Raw genomic sequence first — 22,573 nt, forward strand, 5'->3', positions numbered from 1 at the left:
CAATTCTGTCTGTGACAATGTGTTGTTTAGATACCAGATCGTCCCTCAGCATGTGAGCTGTCTGTGTTAAACGCAGATGTTTTAAGCGCAAAGTTATACTATGGGGTAAAAAAAATAAAAAAATAAAATAAAATAAATATTTATAAATATATATTTAATTGTATTTATTTGTGAATGGCTTCCTGCTTATTTGTGGATTGCGTTCTGTGCATTTGTGGATTTGAAACATTTCTAACGTCAAGACGTGCACAAGAATCCACAAATAGCTGGACTCCGCCCACCGTCTACTCCAGCCAATCGGACAACGGTCTCGTGGCGCTGACCAATCGTAGCACGGTCTACCTCCAACCAATCACGTTCTGATTTACTCGCAATCGCATGACTCGAAATCATGACATTATCTAATGTGAAATACTAAAAAATAAAAATAAAAAGCCCAGAAACGGAGATTAACCTTTTCAGACAAATATTGTAAACTCCTGATAGAGATAACATGCATGCTATCCTTATTAATCGGTCAAGTGCAGGTCATTTAGAAACAGACGTTTCATGTGAAATAGCATTCAGTGTCAACTCACTGTACACCTGTAAACATCAGTAAACACTGTACACCTGTAAACATCAGTAAACACTGTACACCTGTAAACATGGCTCACATTTTGCTGATTGAAAATGTACTGTGTGACTTTATTAAAGTAAAAGCTAAAGGAAGCAGGATGCATTATGCTTACAATAACTCTTAGGTTTCATCATTCAAGGTATCATAATTCCTCTATACAGCTTGTATACATTAGAATAAAATGTCATTTCTTCATGACCATAATGCTTTATATAACGTAGAACGATGGCACACAGGGCTAAGTCATGTACGTGCAAGTGAAAGCATCAGTATGAGAAAAATGCAAAGTAAAAAAAAATCATGAGACTGTAAATACATGTGAAAGGGCACACAAAATAGAACAAGAGAATCGTACTGGATGAAAAAAACGAGTGCAAACGAGACCGTTGTCCGATTGGCTGGAGTAGACGGTGGGCGGAGTCCACCTATTTGTGGATTCTTGTGCACGTCTTGACGTTAGAAATGTTTCAAATCCACAAATGAGCAGGAAGCCATTCACAAATAAATACAATTAAATATATATTTATAAAAAAAATTTTATTTGCAAATCCCATTTTATTTATTTGTGAATTTCATTTCTTTTTGTGAAATGTGTAACATATATTTACGGTTTGCTTATTGTGCATTTGTTGATTTAAAAAATATTTGTGAAACTCTTTATATTTATTTGTGGATCATAGTATATTTATTCAGAATAACGAAACAATTCTGACCCCATACAAAGTACTGTATTAAAGGGTTTATTACAGGACCGGACTGTAGGTGTCGCTTTTGTCTCCTTTCTTCCATCTTGAACTTTCTCACTACTTCCTTCTTCAGGATTTCACGTTGGTTAAAAAAAGCTCCCACTCATTTCTGTTACCCTGATCGACCTGTCAACATGCAACGCTTCGCGCACACACAAACACACACGCGCGCGCACGCACGCACGCACACGGCAGTACACTAACTTTTACAGAAACTAAAGCTGGGGTATTTTGGATGTCGACACACAACCAAGGTAAATTCAAACCTTATATTGTATAGTATAAAAAAAATGTGTAGTAAACTTGCATTGAATTACCTTTATTATACTCTATTTAATGGGCTTTTATTCATTATTAAATTAAGTATCATGCAAGTTGGGAATGAATTCAAATGCATGATCTAAATGTGAGTAAATGTTAAGGGCTTTGTTCCCCGTTTGTTATTAATTCTCTTGAAACCTTAGTGTTTGAACTCCTTGGTTGTCGTTTCAAGAGGATTTTGTTTGTTTGTTTGTTTGTTTGTTTTGTTTTGTTTTGCACACTGTACTGTACTGTACATGGTTTCAGAAGTATTTAAGTATTATTATGCGATTATGTTTTTGTAACAAATAAATAGGTGTGTAATGAGCAAGGGCACTTTCCAAAAGGCAAAAAAAAAAAATAGATATAAATAAGCTTTTTTACCTGTAAGCAAAACATGTTTTGTTAGTATTTCCAGAGGTCTAAGGGATATAACAGAAAGAAGCCCTGCCCCCTTTTCCTCTAAGATCATTAGTTATTTCAGGAGCTACAATTCAAAATTTCTCAAAATTAATTTAATTACTCAGTAAGTAAAAACTTTTAACATAATCTGATTTATCACCTAGAACATCATTATTCAAATGTTTACAATCATATTCTGGCTATTGATCAGATCCTTAGCACTTTTCTTCCTGAACATTTACTAAAACTGCACTTTTTATATCAAAATTGTCATTCTTTATCAATTGTCTTTCCTTTTGAGATTTTGAGGTTCAGATTAAACCCATTAAGTTCAAGAAAACAGTTTAACTGGCAAAAAATAAAATATGGACTTACCATGGACATAAATTACAAATTTCAACGTCAGAACATGTTTGCTTGGTAAAATGTATTATTTTTAATCATTTATTTGTTATGATGTTTTGTAAAAAAAGTAAAACACATGTTATATGTACTGTATAGGCCCTACTATTATTATTAGATTGTAGCTGAATTTTAACTGTGTGAATGCACCACTAATACTAATAGCTTATTGCATAAATAAAGTAAGTGATTTGAGATGTAGCTTTCATCTGTTCCTGAATCAATCAAGAATTTCTGGCTCTGTCCTAAATCACAAACTTCCATACTAAATTGTAGATCATACAGTTGTTTTATTAGTTAGTATATATAATATATTGACTATGTATGATTTTGCCTATACTTGTGGTGGCACACTTGTATGTAATATATGCATTTAACGGCATATACTGTACGTATTAGGTGCACACCGAATTATAAATATGTGTTTAAACATTCGTGCAATAACTAACGATTTACAGATTATCTTCTTTTGGAGAGATAGAGGTTAGTCCAGGTTCACCCTGGCTACTTGCAAATGTTGCCCTGCTCTTGTATGAGCCACAGTGTTCTAAATAATTAGTGGCAAGATGTGGTAAATAATTCATACCTTTTTAAAGATGAATGCCTACTCACACATTTGATTATTTGTTAAGCAACAGAAGACCTGTGTGTATGTGGATGTGAAAGAGAGACAGGGTGATATTGTTTTATTTTGTAAATGTTGATTGACGTCATGTTAGTAGGCAATTGTCTGTGCCTTAAACTGAAAACACTGAGTTTACATCACAAATGTATATACCATGATGTCAAGTATGTAAGAAGAGAAAACCCTTCTGCTTGCAGTCTGTGAGAGCTGCTCCATGGCCCTGGGAACACCGTGTGGTCACTGTTTTACAACTCTGTTAGCTGAAAATAGAAAGCTAGTATGATTAAATATTTCTAAGAAGAGAGTTAAATACAACTGTAGTTTACTTTCTCTTTAGTAATAACAGCAAGGATTTCTTTTTTAAATCATGCATGTGGTTTGTTTTAACATTCCATGCTGAATTAGTACAGTATAATAATTCATTATACTTCATTAGCTTTCTGGGCCATTATTTGCCCTGAAGGAGGTCTAAACCCCTGGGCTTTCCATACCTCCATTGCCTTTGCGTATACAACAGACTTGGACATTTCCATGTGCCAGAAAAACAATAAACTCAATAATGTGTCTGTTTTTGGTGAAAGATTAGTTAAAACACGAAAACATGAATATGCAAGAGCCTTCTGCTGTATTGGAGCAACAGTTTTCACCTTTTCAGCTTCAGTTAATGTTTATATGAAACTAGAATGGCAAAAATGTGTTTATTATGAAAATGTGATCAAATGAAATTATTTTGATCCAGGTCTGTGATGTAGAAATGCAGTGTTGATAAGAGAGATCAGAGGAGAATGGCCTAACTAGTTTGACCTAGCAGGAACATTAAGGTTCTTAATAACAGCTCTCTACATCTGTAGTGATCAGAAAAGCAGCTCAGAATAGAAAACGCTGGGCCGTAAGGCAGATGGGCTACAACAACGACAGACCACATCGTCTTTTACTTCTGTAGACAAAAACAGCAATCAGCTCTTGACCTGTATCTGCATGATTAGTTAATTGCTTAAATATGCAGATTTGAAGTCAGCTTACATTTTTCATTGATACCTTAATATGGTTAGAACTGCATTAGGTACTGTAACCACATCTATAGTACCTTGCATAAGTATTTCAGCCTTTGAACATTTCTAAAAAAAATCTTTTACACTTTTTGTCACTGCTTTTGATTGATAGCATTCATTTTTTAATTTATTTTTTATAATGGATTTAATAGTGACCTGAATTTAAAACCTGGGATATATTTTTTAAACAAACCATGATTAATTTTTTCCCCAGACCTTGTCTCTTTCATTTGCTCTCTGTATGAGATTTGTATGACATCCCCAATTATATCAATGAATTACAGGATGTAACACAGAGGTTGAATATTTTTATGCATGGTGCTGTACATGCATTAGAGGTTGAATATTTTTATGCATGGTGCTGTACATGCATTATAAATAGCCATAATGTTACTTTTATCAAAACTGTTTTATTGTGCAAGAATAACACACTTCCACAGCTATACAGTAATAAATACTATTATTTATGGCTATTTATTAAACAATATGTGTATATTTGAATGTTCTGCTCCTACATTTTCAAATCCAACAAGCTTTAATGTTGTCAATGAAAAGTGTCCCCCTGGCTTATCTCAAGCCCAATTGCAGTGGTGTTTACACACGCTAAACACTTGTTTTCCACTTCTAGACTGATATTTGGTGTCAAAACAGTCCTGCTGAGCTGGTGCTGTGCTCTGTGTAGATACCTCCTTAACTCTGCGAGCATCTTTGTCTCAGCTGGGCCTCAAGCAACATGCAGAGGGACACTTCACGAGTCCTGGCTGCAACGTTCCTACTTTACTGGATTCCACCTTGTGCATGTGAGTGACAGTTTTTAAAATGCATAGACCAGAAATGAGAGAATTGCCTATACAGATGAGTTTGTAGGTTAATAATGGATTTGCTGTGTGAGCTGAAGCAACACACATTCATAAACATTGGATAAAGGTGTAAACAGATTAGGGCTCCATTCAACATGCTGGCTGACAAACCTTCTTTGTATTTCAAATAGAAATGGAGTAAATTGGATTGGATATGCTGTGAATAAAACATGCAGGGCTGCTCACAGAACAGACAGTAACATGGTGTCATTGGATTTTAAAAAAACAAATCAAAATCTATTGCTAGTTTTATTGTCAGTGGTGGATGTCAAAGACGCATGGATAATATTCACTGAGGCTCTGCAACAATACCTGGATTTGGATATTTTTATAGAATACTAAAATCAGAGGGTCGACAAATTGCCAACAAATAGTCTAGAAAGTCCTTTAAAAAATAATACAGTATTAGGTTAAAAAAGCACAAAAATTCAGCATTAAGTATTAAGTTAACAAAAAAATAACAATTTAAGATAAAAAAGTAAAAAGAAATATCTACCTTTTAAAAATCTAAAGAATTGTTTTGAATTAGATACATGAGCTAGATTCATTTTTTATTAATATTTATTATTTACTTGAATTAGCTACCAATTATGTTTTGTAAATTAGTTTGCCTAATACAACACAAGCCTTTTCTTTTGTTACATATATAAAAGCACAGTAAAGTTCATTTTTTACATTTCTAAACTTTTGGAAGTTTGGGTCAGAGCATGGGTTAGCCATGATACAGCACCACTGCTGCAGTGAGGGCTTTGCTCAAGGGCCCAACATTGGCTGAACCCTGAGCTTCCAATTCTCAACCCCACCACAAAATAGCTAGTTAAATTTTATACATTTGTTTATTATTTGCTAATCTGACTTTTATTCATTCCAAAGGTTGTTATAGATATGTTAATGGAAATTCAGTTTCCACTTGAGTGTTTAAATGTATATTTCTGTGTCTACACCTTTCTCTCACCTTTTTACACCCCTGCTTAGTTTTAAAGTTTCAAGTGTAGTTCTACACTTTATCTTTGGGGCTACGCAGGTCACTCAACACCAGAACGACCCAAACTCACAGGTTGTCGATCTCCAGATAAAGAGACCTTTAGCTGCTGGTGGGAGCCTGGCTCAACTGGTGAACTGCCAACTACTCACCGTCTTTTCTACAGAAAAGAGAGGTAATATGGTTATATTATACATTTTACACTGTAACTCAATCTACTCCTTAATTTATTTACTGTAATTTTCCCACAGTTCAGGTGAGAGTTAACTATTTGCATACTGTCCATGGTCCGGCTTTTTGGCCCAATTGTAAATAATGGTTGTTGATTTTGATAGCCATTTTCATATTTATTGTTTAAACAAGGCTTCCAGATGTTTTTGCCAATTCTGGAAGTAAACCATGGCAGCCCTCAGGACACATTTAAGAATAACATACCCAGCACTGGAATTATAACCTGCATGCATGATCATTGTGTACCGAACCTAATTTATTATTTATCTTCACATGATGTTTTTCAATGCGTGCTAACATGGCCTGTTGTGAATATCTTGCTTTAAATGTTTATGAAATACCGTTTTAGGCCTATTTACGAGAAAATTTGCACACAAAATATACAAATATGCACCTGACATTTAGTCTCAAATCGACTCTGATTTTTCAGATCTGAAGAGGTCTTTGAATGTCCAGACTACCACAGTGCAGGGAACAACTCATGTTTCTTTGACAAAGCCCACACATCGATATGGATCTTTTATAACATCACAGTCATGGCCTCTAATAGCTATGGCAACACCTTTTCTGAGCCAGTAGAAGTGGACGTTGTGGACATTGGTCAGTACATTTTGTGTATGCTTGTGTGTGTGTTTTTGATGATGGAAATTCACTATGGCATTCAAATCAGTTAACACTGTTAAATTATTCCGCATTTACATAATAAAGGCTGACGCACTAACATCTCTAGGGCAATGTTTTTATGACTGCTAAAAAATGTCACTTCAGTTAAGCTGGACCTAGCAGAGGGGAAAAAATCAATACACTTTTGAGACAATTTCTGTAAATGGAATACAGATAATTGTGCTTTTAGTTAAATAAGATTAAAAAGACTTTAGAAAGAGAATATAGTCTGCTGTATATATGTGCACAAAAAAAGCAGTGTGTTGTTACACATTTACAGGAATGTAGTTGGTTTCAGTGTGGCTGGAAAGCAAATCATAGATAAATTAGTGCACATATATTAAGCAATATCTCACGAGTAAGAGTGAATAACGGCACTTTAGGATAAAAGTTTGATTGCTTGTTGATAAAGTTAATATCGAATTGAAAGAAAAGTTGATGTAGGTAAAACTGGCTTCCCTTCTTCCTTAACATCTTCATCTGACAAGATTGCATGTGGTGAATACGGATGAGCAAACAGTTGAAATGCTTTTGGAATGCTTTCAAATTAGTGCATTTGGTATTAACTGTTGCAATGGATGGGACGTGGTAGCCTTGTGGTTAAGGTGTTGGACTACTGACTGGAAGGTCATGAGTTTGAATTCCACGGCCATCATGCTGCAACTTCTGGGCCCCTGAGCAAGGCCCTTAACCCTCAATTGCTCAGTTGTATAAAAATGCAAGATGCTCTGGATAAGTGCATCTGCCAAATGCTGTAAAAGATAATGATAATTTTAGTGGCAATTTACACAGGGTCTTGTAAAGCAGATGCACCACAACATAGTTCTCCCATACTTTTTCTCCCTAAAAAGTATAAGTTTATTAAATAAATTGAATGTTAGCATTGTTAAATTGCTGTTGTATAAGAGGTGTAAAATAATTCTGTCATTGCTTATTTTCTTCTTACAATATGTCTGTCGTGGTTTATTTGTATTATTTTAATGTTAAATAAACATTGAGTGCTGCCTTGATTGTTAGTGAAATGATCACAGGAAATAGAGTGACAGTATTTGCATGGGGTTTTGTTCTAAGCATGCTAAACCCTTGCACTGTCGTTGTCTTCAATATATTAGCATGTTTGCCTCAATCCTACAGGGTTGGGGGTTTGATTTGCACTCTACTCCGGTTTCCTCCACCAGTCCAAATGCATGTGTTGTATTCTGAGTGGATTCTCTAAATTGTAGTGTGTGAAACGGTATATGAATGTGAGTGCAATAGTTTCCTATCAAGGGTGTGCCTTGTGCCCTGATTCCGCTTGGATAGAGTCAAGGTTTCGCACGACTGTGATAAGTGACACAAAAAAAGGATGGGTTCATTATAATACATTATAGTGCATAATAAGTAATCTAGTAATGAACCGAATCACTGTGGATGAAAACAGTGGCATTTGGTTAAAAGGTTTATCTAAAGACGTTTATGTTCCTTTTTTTATTCATATTTTTTTTCATGCAGTCCAGCCTCACTCACCAGAAAACATGACTTTGTCTCTGATGGGATTGAAGGACCAACCATATTTTCTGGTGAAATGGGAGGCGCCACATGACATCGACACTCATTCAGGCTGGGTTACTCTCAAATATGAAGTGCGAGTAAAACAGGAGCATGGTGGACAAAAGCAAGTCAGTGATTGGGAGGTATGTACTAAGTGTTATCCATAATGTCTTTGCATCTTCATGTGCTTTAATGTTATTTCATTTTGAGGAAATCATAATTTTAACATTATTTTCAATTATGCTCAATGAGGTTTATTTTGTTGATTGACACAACTGGGAGATTCTGAATTGAATGTCTGTTTTATAGATGTACCGTGTGGGTAAGCAAAAGGAACTGAGTATCTTCAGTCCCAAACCTGGAGGAAATTATACTGTACAAGTGCGCTGTAAACTAGACGAAGGCCTGTGGAGTGAGTGGAATTCTCCAATGTTCATCCAAATGCCATACAGTAAGCACTAAATACAATGAGATTAGTTCTGTTTTTATTCATGCTCAGATCAAACACACCTTCTATCTGACTTAAACACGCTATGCAAGGAACATGTAAGATATAATTTGTTTACCGTGTTTGTCAGATCGAACACACCTTCTATCTGACTTAAACACGGTAAACAAATTATATGTTACATGTTCCTTGCATAGTGTAATTGACCAAAAGCAAACCCATAGTGTAGAGTACTGTTACCGTCACGTTAAAAACATTGATGTTTCAAGAAATCTTTTTTGTTGACTCAATTATCTAATTCTGATTCTGCAATTCTGCAGCTTTACTTAAATATTTGTCAATTGAATGTCATCAATAGAATCAGACTGGATTCCATTAATTTTTTTTCTTTGCTTTGCTTTGTTTTTGCAGACTCAGAAAAAAAGAAGCCAGTTTTGATCTTCATAGCTATTATTTGTGCCTTCATTGTGTTGGTCACTGTTGGAATATTAACAGCCAAAAGAAAACAGTAAGCATTACACAATTATTAAAAAAAAAAAAAAAAACAAAAAAAAAAAAACATACTGTATATGGTAACAAGTCTTTTTGTCCTGTGACAATGATTATTATAGTCATAGACCCAGAGCATTTTTTTTATATTCGAAGGAACCATCTATTACGAGGTCATACTGACTTTTTAGTTTTGACCTTCAGGTACAAGTCTGCATTGCAAACACTCATTAATGCCAAAGTCGTTGTGTTTATGTTATTATTTTACTTATTTATTCATTTTAATTTAAATAAGACAGTTTAAAAAGCACAAAAATGAATTAGTACAGCTGACAATTTCATAACACGTTAATTCAGTACAGAAATAACAACAACTAGACAAAATGACAACAAGAAGAAAAACAGCTAAAGCAAACAATAAAAACAGAAGCTGTCCTGGTTGATCAACCACACATAAGAGGGAAATAATGTAAATTTATGGTCAAACCTTTCATTTGAGTTAATGTTTTGCTTTTTTTCTCCTCTAGTGTTAAGCATTTCTTACTTCCCCCTGTTCCAGGACCAAAGATCAAAGGCTTTGATGGCCAACCTTTAAAGGTAGTACAAAATCTCATGCACAGCATGCACTCAGTTTCACCGTAGCATTGCAAACATTTCTAGCTTTTACACAGACTGAGAAAACATCACACAATCTTTTATAGTCTGGTGATTTAAAACAATATTACTAATATTATGATAATCATACAGCTCAATTTCAGGTTTTTTTGGGGGGATATCAGTGTATCTGCTTACAAATTCACATTTTCAAGGTGACATTAAAATGACATCCACAAGCATTAAATTCTTAGACTAGGGACTGTTTTTAAAACTGTGTTAAAACTTGTTAAAAACTCCCAGTCGCTTAGATTTTATGACATGGACAGGTCATAACTGGAGGTAATATGAATGTAGTGGTATTGTATTAATATTAAATGTAACATATTAAATGTTTTCATGAGAACAAAATGATATTTTAACAAACCAAAAGTATTTAAATTAAAATCTGACACACTTGACACTCTTTTGTTGTTAGCGCTAAGAATTTAGAGATGAAAGAAATATCAACAAAGGCATCATATTTTATTAATCTCAAAAAATTTACAATAACCTCGAAAAATAATGGCTTCTATATTGGTGCCACATATCAGCATTCATCCCATTTTAGAGTACGCCTGGTTTATATTGCTAACAATCGTGATTACAAATAGTGAATAAGTGATTACAAATCTATCACAATATGAGCCTAGCACTACTGTTCGAGTCTTAATCTGGCTTCGAATCTGGCTTAAGATAATATATTATCTGCTATCATTCACAGATAGAAAAGCCAGAGGATGTATTTAGTACCTTCAACTTGCAGAGCATCCTTCCAGTGTCAGAGTGTCTGGGGCAGGTGGAGTATATTGTGGTGCTTGACAGCGAGGAAGAAAGTGAGAACCCAGGAAGTAAAACTTGTGCGGAACGACAAACAGCAGCTCAAAATACATCCGATCAGCGGGCACGGAATAAACTTAACCTTACTGATCACAGTGGCAAATGGAAATTACAAGCTCTTGCATACAACCATCAAGATTCTGATCCTGAATCTACAGCTTTAAACACATCCCAACACCCAGATCATTTTAGCACATACAGTGTGCTTCAGCATAAACCTGACATTTACCAAAATGACCCTTGTGTCATATTTCACAAAAACATGGCATCGAGCTCTCAGACAGACAGTGTTGAGCAGAATGAAATCAGAGTCACTTCAGCTGGACTGACAGAGTGTGCTGAACAAAAGCAGAGGGAGAACTGTAAGCAGGAGCTCACAACAGAACAAGAGGAAGACTACAGTAAAGTCAGTGGGATTTACAGGGAAACTGTCCTTGTGATTCAAAAAGACAGCAGCCCTGTTCAGAGACACAAAATGAGGAGCAATGATGATCCGAGCAAAGAAATCAAGCTTCAATTCACTTCCACGTTTAAGGATCTATCAGGTAATCAGGATTACGTGGCTACATTGTAGGATACGTTTTCAATGGGGAAATCTGAGATTGGGCCTATGAGCAAAATTCAGACACTTGTTATGTATATCTCAGACCTCTGTGAACATTTCTGTGTATCGTTACTATTAATACAAACAGTACTGATACCTGTACATTAATTGGACTGATTTATTTATTAAAAAGTCTGGCATGACTCCTTTTAAACAGCAGAAATATTTATATCGATGTTCTTTGTACTCAGTTATGAAAATGAACGGTTACAAGGTTAAATTCACTCACTGTCCCTTCATGTCTTGTGAGGATAAAGTGTAAAAAATGAACATGTGAAGGATACAAAATGGTATAAAGTTGAACGAATCCAACAATTTAAGCGTACCGTATTTACAAAACCTACAGAACACCACTGTTAAGCAAATCAGCACTTAACATTGTCAGTTTAAAACTAAGTTCTAAATAACAAAGCTGTAAAAAAAAAAAAAAAAAAAGCTGCTCATGTTTTACACAATGGAGTAATTCAACTCAACGTACCTATCAACTACTGACTAACAAATCCGAAGGTGTTCAGACAGAAGTATTACCAAAAGTAATTCAAATCACAGGTTTATATTAATGCGTTTGTTCTCACGCAATAACAAGTTCTCTTAAAATAACAATAACACAATCACAAACTAAAGACAAAATAAAAACATGCTGTTATTTAGCAAAGATAAAGGTCTAATTGTTGTTGATATGATGGAGGAGGTGATTATTGAATATTTATGCAAGGACTCAGGTGTCAGTGCTTGGCAACGGTGCACTTTGTTTTTAGTATCACAAGCAGAGTGTTTTGTTTTTTTGTGTTATTACCTTTAATAGGAAAAAAAGGGAGGCTGAGAAGGGAATGACTATAACTGCAGTACCATAAATGACAACAGGAACTAAATTATCTTGCAGATGTACCACATTAAATCAATACTGTACAACATTAAATATAACAATTCACTGATAAAATGTATGACATGACATATGATGGTAATTAATTTAACAGCATATAAATATGTTAATTAAAATTTTTTGAATATGAGGTGCTGCGGTATAAGAGGAAAAACACTTCAAGCATACCTGCCATGTTTATATTCCTTGAGGAGTGTTCGAGTGTGTGTTTTTTTTTTTTTTTTGCATTAATACTCATGTTATCCACAGGGTGTTTACCCATAACATGCCTGTCTAATATCCATGCCGTTAAATGTAAACACACAATAAATCTATGAAAATATGTAGGCTTAAATTTTGTAGCGTGGTCTTGACTCCAATGAAACAATGAAAGTTTTGCAGAAAAATAAAGATTTTTCCAGCTAACTAATTATTACCATCCCTGCTATATCCGTCCATAATATACCTTAACCAGTTTTTATAAGCAGCCACCCTGTTGTTCAAACATGATTTGTAAATGCAGGAAAAGGTCTGAGGATCATGTGAGGATAATGCAGGAGGAAGGCGTTTAAATACGTTTAAAGCAGACAACATACAAACTCAGGGTTGAGTAGCTAATCCCATTGTCACAAGCTGGAATTTAAGTGTTATAATAAATAATAAGCAGCATTACTACTTGAACCGAATGCTGACCTTTCTTCATCATCATGGTGCAAAAAGAACCTGGTTTCATAGGACCACACACACCTCATTGGTCCAGTCTTAATGGTCCTTTGCCTACTAGACAAGTTTTCTTGTTTTTCACTGACATTTCTCTCAAATTCTTTGAAATGCGGTAAGATATTACATATTGGGAGATGTTAAATCTGAAATTAGCTGAAATCACAACATGATTTGGACAGTAAAGGACTTTTATTAGCCAGTGTCACCAGTTGATGATGCAGAAAAAATAATGGCCAGATGCTGTCCAGCAGACATATAATCCTCCCTGGTACACACAAGGCTGATTTACAGATTTTGAAAAGTAAAAGAAAACATAAAATAAAATAAAAATTATTTAAATTCATTTCATAGTTATAACGTCATATAATTAATTAACTCATTGGCTACATTACTTTAGAGGCAGTGATATTAAATTTTAACTTCAAAAATGTTTGTGCAAATTTTGTAAACATTTCAATAAAAATATTGATGATTACATGATAACTAATTCACATATAGGGTTGTAATGATATCAATAAATGTAACAATTATACACAAGTCTCTCACTTCGATACGGCTGTGCACTGAAAAAGACGATCGACACCCTGCATAATAAAGTAGGCTATTTCTCATAAAACAATGCATACATCATATGAGGTGTAACAAACATAAACATAAGCCCATATTCCATCTTCTGAAAAAATAGCTTCTTCTTTATCTAAAATCTGATTCAGTTACAGGGGTTTTAAAAAAATAAAGCACACTTCTGCTAAGCAAACTATTTTTCACAAGATAATACACTTAATTGTGTACTAGCGTATTATATCGAAGCATCGAAAGCACTTTGGCTTCCTTGTAAATTACGTCGCTGTCAGACAGAGAGTACAATTTACCAGTGTTATTACTATAAACGCATCGAACGGCATTCTTTTGTAGAGGTGGTGCAGAACGCAAGAGTCAGAAACATGTCTAGTGCTACAAAGAGCTACTTGCATTTGACTGACAGCATGAGAATTAAACAAAAGAAGATTCAGAAATTAAAACTCAGTGCTTTAGACACACCCACTTTAGAATCAAACCAGATTAGCCAGACCGCTACTGTTTAACTAGACATGTTTTACTTTTGTTACGTTCTATTTCACACCTTTTGTTTTAATATACGCTACTAAGAATCTTTACGGATCATGTTATTTAGATAGAGTCTGTAATAATGTTGAATGTTCTAATCAGTTGTAAACCTAAAGGCACATACCCAGGAAATGCTTACATTTGTTGTAGTGAATATGTATCATAGTGGGGACATCATCACAACATATTTTGATCAAATTAGAATTGTGTGTTTTGTTATACCCCTTTTCACAAAGTCCTTATTCAATTAGTGAACCATCAGCTTCCTCCAAGGTCATTCGGATGGTTGTCCAGATCTGTGCTGATGGTCACTGAAGTGAACTGCTCTTCAAAAGGCAGGAACTTGTGGTTGTAGTCTTTCTCCAGCATCTTCTTCCAAATTTTAACTAAAACAATACACAAGGACATGGATTGTAGGACATTTTTTCTCCAGTTACCCCTCACTGCAGACCCAAAAGTGCAGGGTATGGAGGTGGATCTAATTCGGCTCGTCCTACCTGGGAAATTCACAAGTCCAGGGAGGAGACATTTCAGTGTGTTCGGTTGTTGCATGTTCTAAAGCATTTTATAGTTTGGAGTTTATGGGTTTTATTTTTGGGGTTAGGATTACAGGAGGAGTTGGATCAGGATCAGCACCAGCCCATGAACTTTTGGTTCTGCAGCAATGACCAAATTATTTTTACTAAAATCTTACTGTATTCTGGTTCTTCTGCCTCCGGGGTGTCTAATGGTGGCTCCATATGCTGCGGCGTCTCATCCTCCTCTCCCGGCTGCTCCTGTAAACTCACCTCAACGTTGCCAATCATCACCTCGTAGGCTTTCCTTGCCTGTGATGTGAGCTCAATCATTTTGTGGTAATGGTCCTGTGTGCATTATAAGAGAAAACTGTAAAATTGTAATAACTGGGAATCAGAGTCAGGTGTGTTAAAGAAGAATAGGAATACTACAGGATGAGAAGAATAGGAACTCTACAGGATGACAACACACAATGAATTAAATGCACATATAAGGCAACACTCTCACACACACTCACACACAATGAATATAGTATTTGCCTCATTTTGTCTAAACAATTTATTATACAGAAAAGAGAAAAGGCACTACAATGACTCCCATTTGTGGAACTATACTGAAATAGTAGCTTGATACAAGATCCCATACCTGTGCTCCATCATAGTTGAAAATGCCCACCAGACTGACAGGAACAGCTTTGTTTACACAGCGACCCAATGACTTCCTTGATAAAGCAAAGACGAAAGGAACACCTTGTTCCCGACATGTATCGATGATTGTGTGTAGAGCCTCATCAAGACCACCTGCACAGGAAAAAAACGGTGTGAATGTCATGGAAAACAATTTATTTTGTTTAGGTGTCAATTTTTTTTTTTTTTATATATTCATACATCTTTGAGCTATTTTTCAAATACGGTTAAACTACACTAAAGTTATTCAAAATTTGGAGTGGAACTAAAAAAAAACAAAAAAAAAACAAACAAACAAGCTAATAAACAATGCAGTTTTGAGCAAAAATATATCTATAACATAAGAGTTTATTGATGCCACTAATTGCCAGTATTAATATAAAGACCTCCATTATTAGTAATTGTCGATTTGTCACCATACCTTTAGACTGTACACGTTCACAGTTAGGAGAGATGATGACACACTTGACTTTCCTGAGCTTCAGGTGTTTCAGCACCTCCCTGAGACCCATGACCAGACGCCTCTTCATCCTGGCCTTCATCGGATCCTTCTGGTAAAGCCGGTCCTGGAACCTGACCAGTTCCTTCAGCAGAGTGATCACACACTCATCTACGTCCTTACTAAGCATCTGGCTGCAGTAGCTGTGGTATTCAAATAGGTTTTAAAAAAGTTGGTCAGATATTGTCCTATATATATCGCATTAAGCACATATCTATCATGGTTAATGCCTTAACCTGACATTTGTGAGTAATATTTCTCCCCCTTACTCTCTAAATTTCCGGCTGTGGATTTTTGGATGATTGGGGGTGGAATTTGATTCCACGTTTTTAGACGGCACATTTTCTTCTGCAAGGTTGTTCAGGACCTCCAATGAACCCGTTTGTTCAGCCTCCTCATCACCACTTTGGTCACCTTACATCAAAATCAACCCATAGGTCATAAATTCTTTTACTCCTAATGATTCATTTAAGATAAACAGCAATAGTTTAACCTAAAGATTCACTTTAGTCAAACACAGAATGATGCGTATTGTATTTAAAGACATGATTACTTGTTGGTTCATGACACTGCTGCATTGCTGTGAAATGACTGCTCTCAACAAGATTTTCACTGGCTTGTGGATTTTGACTGCCTTCACAAGTCATTCGCGTTGGATCTCTTTCTTCTAGCAATCGGTTCTGTTTCCTTTCTTCTCTCTCCTTCAAAATGACCTGTGCAACAGTCAGTGCAGGTGACTCACTTGTGTGGTACACAAAAGAGCTTACAGGTCCTTTAGACTGTTCAATAAGTCAACAGCTATAAATAACTTACTTTTTTAAGGGGTGTGGGCTTTTTCGCTTTAGGCACCTCTCGCTGTTTTCCCTTTTTCACTAAAGGGCAGGTAGAATCCAGAGGGTTGTGTGCTATTCTATCTTGTTGCCATAAATGCTTCTTTTGAGCCATTGGGTCTTTGTGAACAATTGGTAGAGCTCCTCCCACTGGGACAACAGCAAACATTAATCATAGTAAATTATTAAGCATACAGTAAAACAATTATTAATTATAAACTATAAAGCTGAATTATTCAAACAGTATTCCAGGAATATCCCTAATAGTTTTAGAAATAATTCTTTTACTTATAAAGAGTGTACAAACCCGATTCCAAAAAAGTTGGGACACTGTACAAATTGTGAATAAAAAAGGAATGCAATAATTTACAAATCTCATAAACTTATATTTTATTTACAATACAATATAGATAACATATCAAATGTTGAATGTGAGACATTTAAATGTCATGCCAAATATTGGCTCATTTTGGATTTCATGAGAGCTACACATTCCAAAAAAGTTGGGACAGGTAGCAAGAAGAGGCCGGAAAAGTTAAATGTACATCCAGACTAAAGAGGACGAGGACAGCCCAAGTTGTTATCAGCGCTCAGTTCAGAAGCCTGCATCTCTGATGGTAGGGGTTGCATGAGTGTGTGTGGCATGGGCAGCTTACAATGCTGAAAGGTAATTTCTAGGACAACATATGCTCCCATCCAGACGTCTTTCAGGGAAGACCTTGCATTTTCCAACATGACAATGCCAGACCAAATACTGTATCAATTACAACATCATGGCTGATTTATTTAAAATCAACTTATTTTTCCCTTAAAATGATACATTTTCTCAGTTTAAACATTTGATACGTCATCAATGTTGTATTCTGAATAAAATATTAAAATTTGAAACTTCCACATCATTGCATTCTGTTTTTATTCACAATTTGTACAGTGTATCAACTTTTTTGGAATCGGGTTTGTATAAAAACTCATAAATGAATGAATGGCTCTAGTCAGCGAAATACCTGAAAGGGTTAATGGTTTTACATCTTGTCTGGACTTCTGAGACTGTTGTTTTTGCTCCAGAACTGCCAGCATGTTCCCGAGGTCAAGCTGAACAAGTGCCTTGCTCTTCTTCTGACCTACTGGCTGTGGGTCACATAAATATAATGTGACATAAATGCATAAACCGTTGGTGACCATTTATTGGGACACAGTGGTTAATTCCTAAAACAGATCTTGTGAGATTTAAGTTGACATTATGTGTAGACCTATTTGTTTTGAAGCCTTGAATTAAACCATTCAATTAATATGACTAATAGCTTTAAATAATATACTTAAAAATTAAATAATAAAAATACCTTTGTTTTTATTAATAATAAAATAATAATACAAGTACATTTTTAATTCAATTTGATTTCTCCCACTTTAATAAAATCTTAAAAGGCAATAATAAAATCATAGACCCCTCCTTGATGAAAACTAATGTAAGATATTCATTAATAACCAGCAAAGCATAGCTATCCTACAGCATAAAGTGTACTGTTTAAAATATCTTAAATTATATAGCAATTTAATCAGCAGTAAGCATACTTTCGGCTAATATGTGGTGATTAATTAACCGCAACAAATAAACGATGTCTGATGTCTGAATAGCAACAGGAAAAAGTCATTACTGTTGCTATCATTTTTCACCCTGCATGTTTTTTTTTGTTTTTTGTTTTTTTAAGTTCACTCAGTATTAGTTTCTGTGTGTAGTGTATCTGTATGCAGTAGTCAAGATTTCATGGAAGCATGAGATTTAGAGTTACACCTTGTGTGTTAGTAAATCTTTCTACAATGGACCAAATATATAATCGTTTCACATCCAACCTGCACTTTCTTTGAAGTAGCAGATCCAGACTTTACATCGGTGGCTTTGCTTTTGTTTATATACTCCGATTGCAGAACTGACCCATCTTTCTCAGGGATCCTAGTATTCTCCTGTGAAACAAAAATTTAGGACCAAATAAAGCACTGTGTCAATATCTTCTCACTCTAAAAGGATTACCTGTACTCCAGGAATTGACAACTGCCTCTGTGCTTTGCTTGGATTAACAGACAGCAAAGAAAGATCTGGAAACTCCTCTTCATCCTGAAAATAAAACAATTTAGTAAAGGTTTCTGGAGAAAAAGTGGACTTGACAAATCAGAAAGCATGACATAATAGAGTGACAACAGAGACAATAGAGTTAAACATACCTGTCTTTAAGGTTATGGTTAAATACATATGATAATCATTAAAATTCCACACCTCAAACTTGGGAGGCTCCTGTTGTTTCAGCACCATATAATGGGTCTCTGGATCTACATCCTTACACCCTGGTTTAGATTTCTTCTTTTTCTTCCTTTTCTTCTTATTGGTTTGTTCAGCCTCTGGCTGAGGCACATCGTCCTTAATAGAAAATGTAATAATTATATTTCCTGTAATTATTAATACATTTCCTGCAACATCTACAGTGGAATTGTGCTATAGATACACTGGGACACACAAAGGGTAAAAACTTGCAAAACATGCAAAGGAAATGTGGTATTAACCCACTTCCAGGGTACACTTGGTGGAGTCTGACTGCACTGAAAACACGATTAAACACTGAAGTTCATCAAGCAAAGCAAACATGCCATGCATTTCGGTTTCATGGAATTTACTTCAACATGAGAAAAACATGAGTGCTTGGGTCAAATTTCAAGTGCTGCAAATTCGTAACGAAGTTCACAAATTGCTGATGTTCTTCAATAACAATATGCATATTCTTAAACAGTAGGCTTTCTTTTTAAATTTAGCACCAGATCCAGGTTCCTGTGATTGATTTCCATGCTTTCCACAATGATTCCTTTAACAATTTTCCATCTCCATACATAATACTCATCGCTGTATGAAAGATTAAAGTGGGTCTGATTTTAGAATTTTGCAAATAGAACAATAAGTAAAAAATGTGCTTTACCTGAGAGGATGCATCTTGTGCTGCAGGGCTTTCTTGCATGACTTTCGGAGGCTGAGAGGCAATGCTGGCCCAGGATGTTGCTGGTGATCCATAAGGGTTTGGTAACGGAAGTTTAATATCTGCACCTAAATAATGAAACTCATTATACAACCAGAGGCATCCATACAAGCACACTGATAATGATTTGTGTACAATGTCAATTCTACCTGCTGTGGCAGTCAATTTCTGTTGAGTCATTTCAGTTGAGATGACATGCTCTATTGATTTCTGTTTTGGTCCTTTAGTTCCTGGTGCCTCCTAAAATATGTTACCATAAGATCAGTTTTTGATTTAAAATTTTTATTTAACAATTTAAATTTTTGCCTGCCACTGTACCTTAAAAGTGGCTGCTGGAGAATTGCGATTAACTGATGATTTGACTGAAACCCAGCACTCTCGAGCATCTGGGCTTGCAAGTGGCTTGGCATCACACAGTTCAGGAAAATCAGACAGTTTTACTTCAAACTGCCAACTTTTCCTATCCTCTGATTTGGGTAGCTCTTCTGATTTTACAGCAGGTCTGGCACCTCTATAACCTTTTCAAAAAGCAGAAAAAAAGTTTGGACCATATAATGAGGCAGAGATTATTTAGTCTTCATCTAGGACTTTAGACCTCATGTATTCTTGGGTATCCTTGTATAACAGATTACCTCCTCTGGCCGTGTCTGATGGTCTTCTGTTTATTCTGTTTTTATTGTGGGGCTCAGACTTTTGCATTGGCTGTGAGATTCAAACAGACAAATAAGAAATGACAAAATAATAAAAAAAAAAAGTGTTAATTAAGGAGGTCACATTATTTAATAAACTAAAAATGAATTATTAAGAACTGTGACACTATTTGGAGCTGAGGACTATGTTACGCACTACATTTTAAGTGTCATGAAGAGGAGCTACAGACTGAAAAGCACCTTTCCTGTGCGCTCTGATGTGGCTTTCTTTTGGGTGCTGTCATTCTGGAGACTTCTGCTTCCTCCTGGATGCTGGAAGCCACCGGGAACGAGTCTCTTTTGTCCGCTGCAGCCTGGACTGCCTGTTATTGCTGACCGCTGTCTTCTCTCAAACCAGTTGTCATTAGAGGACTGGCTTTGTCGATCTCTAAAAACACAAACCGTAAAATATTCAGATATTTAAAAATGACACTCCATACCAGCTGGTTATATTTTCAGTACAGAACACTCACCTTCTCAAGCTTTCCTGCATTTTGATTTCAGTTTGAATCTTTGTTCTGGGTCAGTCTGATATACCTTGTATATGTTTCTGATCCTCAGACATTACTAAGCTTTGAAATAGAAAAAGAAGGACAAATATCATCTGAAATCATATGCTGGCTGTTTATCTCCCATTATTGTTTTTCCAGTTTAAAAGCATGCTAAGTGACACTAACACACCTCCATAATGCTTCATGTGACTAGCTGGTTGATGTTAGATCTTTAAAAAAATGTATGTTAAAATAACTATTTAGCTTGACAAGGAGTTTTGCACAAAACTAAGTTTTTCTAGCTAAACCGCTGCATAACTTTATTCTGTCCCGTTTTAAGGTACACAGTTCTGCATTCTGCAGCTCTGCAGTTAGCTAGCATGGCTGTTTCACACTTGTGGTACTGAGGTGAGCTAAACCTGTCTGACTGAGTGGCAAACACATAGTTAGCTTAGTTAGCTAACCTGCTAACCTGCTAAACAAAATCATAATACAATCTGAATACTGCGCCATCTCTTAGCATGCAGCTAGCGAGCTAAATGTCAGACTTACATTTGTCTTTTGACAGGATTCTTTTCAACAGCTGGATTCTGCCTTTCATATTTTCGCTCCGATTAAAAAATATCCGCTAATTGCAGTTCAACAATCTGTCTAATGAGGTCAAACTTCACCACACAAATAACGCAACCTGTTGGACTTTTATTTTGAAAGGTTAAAACGCCGGAAGTGGCTAATGCTAAACAAACACCCATACGTTCTACTCATAGATATATACACTAGATGTCGCCTTGTATAGGGCAGTACATTGGAGCGAATGCGTCAACTGAGCCGCCATCTTGGTACGGGGGACCCCCTCCTCTTAATGCATTAGCGTCAATATAGGCAAAGAAATAAAATGACCATAAATCGTCATGAATGCGATTTCTAGTTTTTTTTTTTTTTTTGGTTTGTTCCAAAGGTCAGACATGTATTTATAATTAAGCCCAGAGAAAAATTAAGGTTTTGATATTAAGATAATCTACTTTTTCACAATATAATGCATAGTGCTAGTAGGTGTAAGTTTATTAGTTACATTCTTCCACTTGAGTAAACTTCAAATGAATAATCACTACTTACCTTATAGCCTACTGCATACAACACTGCTACAATGGTGTGACTATACATGTTCATTTAAACGTTTAAATTGTATTGGTTTATTAAACATGATACACAAAGCAATTTGCAGGTGGAAGCAAATCATAAATTTGAGAGGAACATAATGTGAAGGTTAGATAGTTGAGGTGCCAAAGACTGTTGAATCTTTTATTTATTCTTTTCCCACAATACTTTTGCCACATTAAATAAGTATGTACTAAAATCACATAAACCAAAAAAAACAATTTTAAACACTCTGTTTATCACTTGGGAATCTACAAACAGATTCAGATTCACATTATTTTATTTAATGCCATGTCAGCAATCAAAAGCTATTTTCATGGCAAAATTCAATTACAAAAACACAAATATCATATAAATGCAATAAAAACAAAACAAATATAAACAGCAAAGTCATATTATACAATTTTTTATTTTAATTAACATACGATAAACGATGTCTTTAAGTGAAGTAACTTGATAAAAGAGCATTCTGCTTGTGTTAAGTCCAGGACAATCTAATAAAATATGTTTAACAGATAAGGGAATCTTACAAAACATACTTAAAGTTGGGTCTTCACCTTTAAGCA

The 22,573-nt window shown here is 35.4% G+C and overlaps 2 protein-coding genes across 4 annotated transcripts; one reads left to right on the forward strand and one right to left on the reverse strand.

The window, feature by feature from the left end:
* Positions 1-1,486: 1,486 nt before the first annotated feature.
* Positions 1,487-12,661, forward strand: prlrb (prolactin receptor b). 2 transcript variants are annotated; one of them, XM_060883344.1, is made up of 9 exons: positions 1,487-1,619; positions 4,775-4,946; positions 6,031-6,163; positions 6,650-6,819; positions 8,374-8,555; positions 8,722-8,863; positions 9,272-9,368; positions 9,877-9,946; positions 10,707-12,661. In XM_060883344.1, exons 2-9 carry the CDS (start codon positions 4,880-4,882, stop codon positions 11,394-11,396), a joined length of 1,551 nt encoding a protein of 516 aa, XP_060739327.1. In that variant the 5' UTR covers positions 1,487-1,619; positions 4,775-4,879; the 3' UTR covers positions 11,397-12,661. The 2 variants fall into 2 exon arrangements, with proteins under 2 accessions (XP_060739327.1, XP_060739328.1); XM_060883345.1 differs by lacking the exon at positions 1,487-1,619 and having other exon boundaries at positions 4,836-4,946; positions 5,982-6,163.
* A 520-nt stretch (positions 12,662-13,181) lies between these two features.
* Positions 13,182-21,553, reverse strand: LOC132854714 (selenocysteine insertion sequence-binding protein 2-like). 2 transcript variants are annotated; one of them, XM_060883291.1, is made up of 18 exons: positions 21,402-21,552; positions 20,832-20,930; positions 20,560-20,746; positions 20,302-20,371; positions 19,988-20,187; positions 19,819-19,909; positions 19,613-19,737; positions 18,922-19,062; positions 18,679-18,762; positions 18,501-18,611; positions 17,654-17,777; positions 16,633-16,799; positions 16,373-16,532; positions 16,089-16,233; positions 15,742-15,962; positions 15,280-15,434; positions 14,813-14,981; positions 13,182-14,504 (listed from the first exon to the last, which is right to left on the reverse strand). In XM_060883291.1, the coding sequence occupies exons 2-18, from the start codon at positions 20,849-20,851 to the stop codon at positions 14,377-14,379; spliced, it is 2,298 nt and encodes a 765-aa protein (XP_060739274.1). In that variant the 5' UTR covers positions 20,852-20,930; positions 21,402-21,552; the 3' UTR covers positions 13,182-14,376. The 2 variants fall into 2 exon arrangements, with proteins under 2 accessions (XP_060739274.1, XP_060739275.1); XM_060883292.1 differs by lacking the exon at positions 18,501-18,611 and having other exon boundaries at positions 21,402-21,553.
* Between the last annotated feature and the right edge of the window lie 1,020 nt (positions 21,554-22,573).

Source organism: Tachysurus vachellii, chromosome 12, assembly GCF_030014155.1.
Source record: "Tachysurus vachellii isolate PV-2020 chromosome 12, HZAU_Pvac_v1, whole genome shotgun sequence".
Classification (NCBI taxonomy): Eukaryota; Metazoa; Chordata; class Actinopteri; order Siluriformes; family Bagridae; genus Tachysurus; species Tachysurus vachellii.

Excerpts from the sequence above, each read along its gene's own strand:
- LOC132854714 (XM_060883291.1), bottom strand. The coding sequence starts at position 20,851 with ATGCAGGAAAGCTTGAGAAG. Across the intron at positions 15,963-16,088 it reads CACAGCCGGAAATTTAGAGA|CTACTGCAGCCAGATGCTTA; the intron begins GTAAGGGGGAGA and ends TGAATACCACAG. Across the intron at positions 15,435-15,741 it reads TGAACGTGTACAGTCTAAAG|GTGGTCTTGATGAGGCTCTA; the intron begins GTATGGTGACAA and ends TTTCCTGTGCAG.
- prlrb (XM_060883344.1), top strand. The coding sequence starts at position 4,880 with ATGCAGAGGGACACTTCACGAGTCCTGGCTGCAACGTTCCTACTTTAC. Across the intron at positions 4,947-6,030 it reads CTGGATTCCACCTTGTGCAT|GTCACTCAACACCAGAACGA; the intron begins GTGAGTGACAGT and ends GGGGCTACGCAG. Across the intron at positions 8,864-9,271 it reads GTTCATCCAAATGCCATACA|ACTCAGAAAAAAAGAAGCCA; the intron begins GTAAGCACTAAA and ends TTGTTTTTGCAG.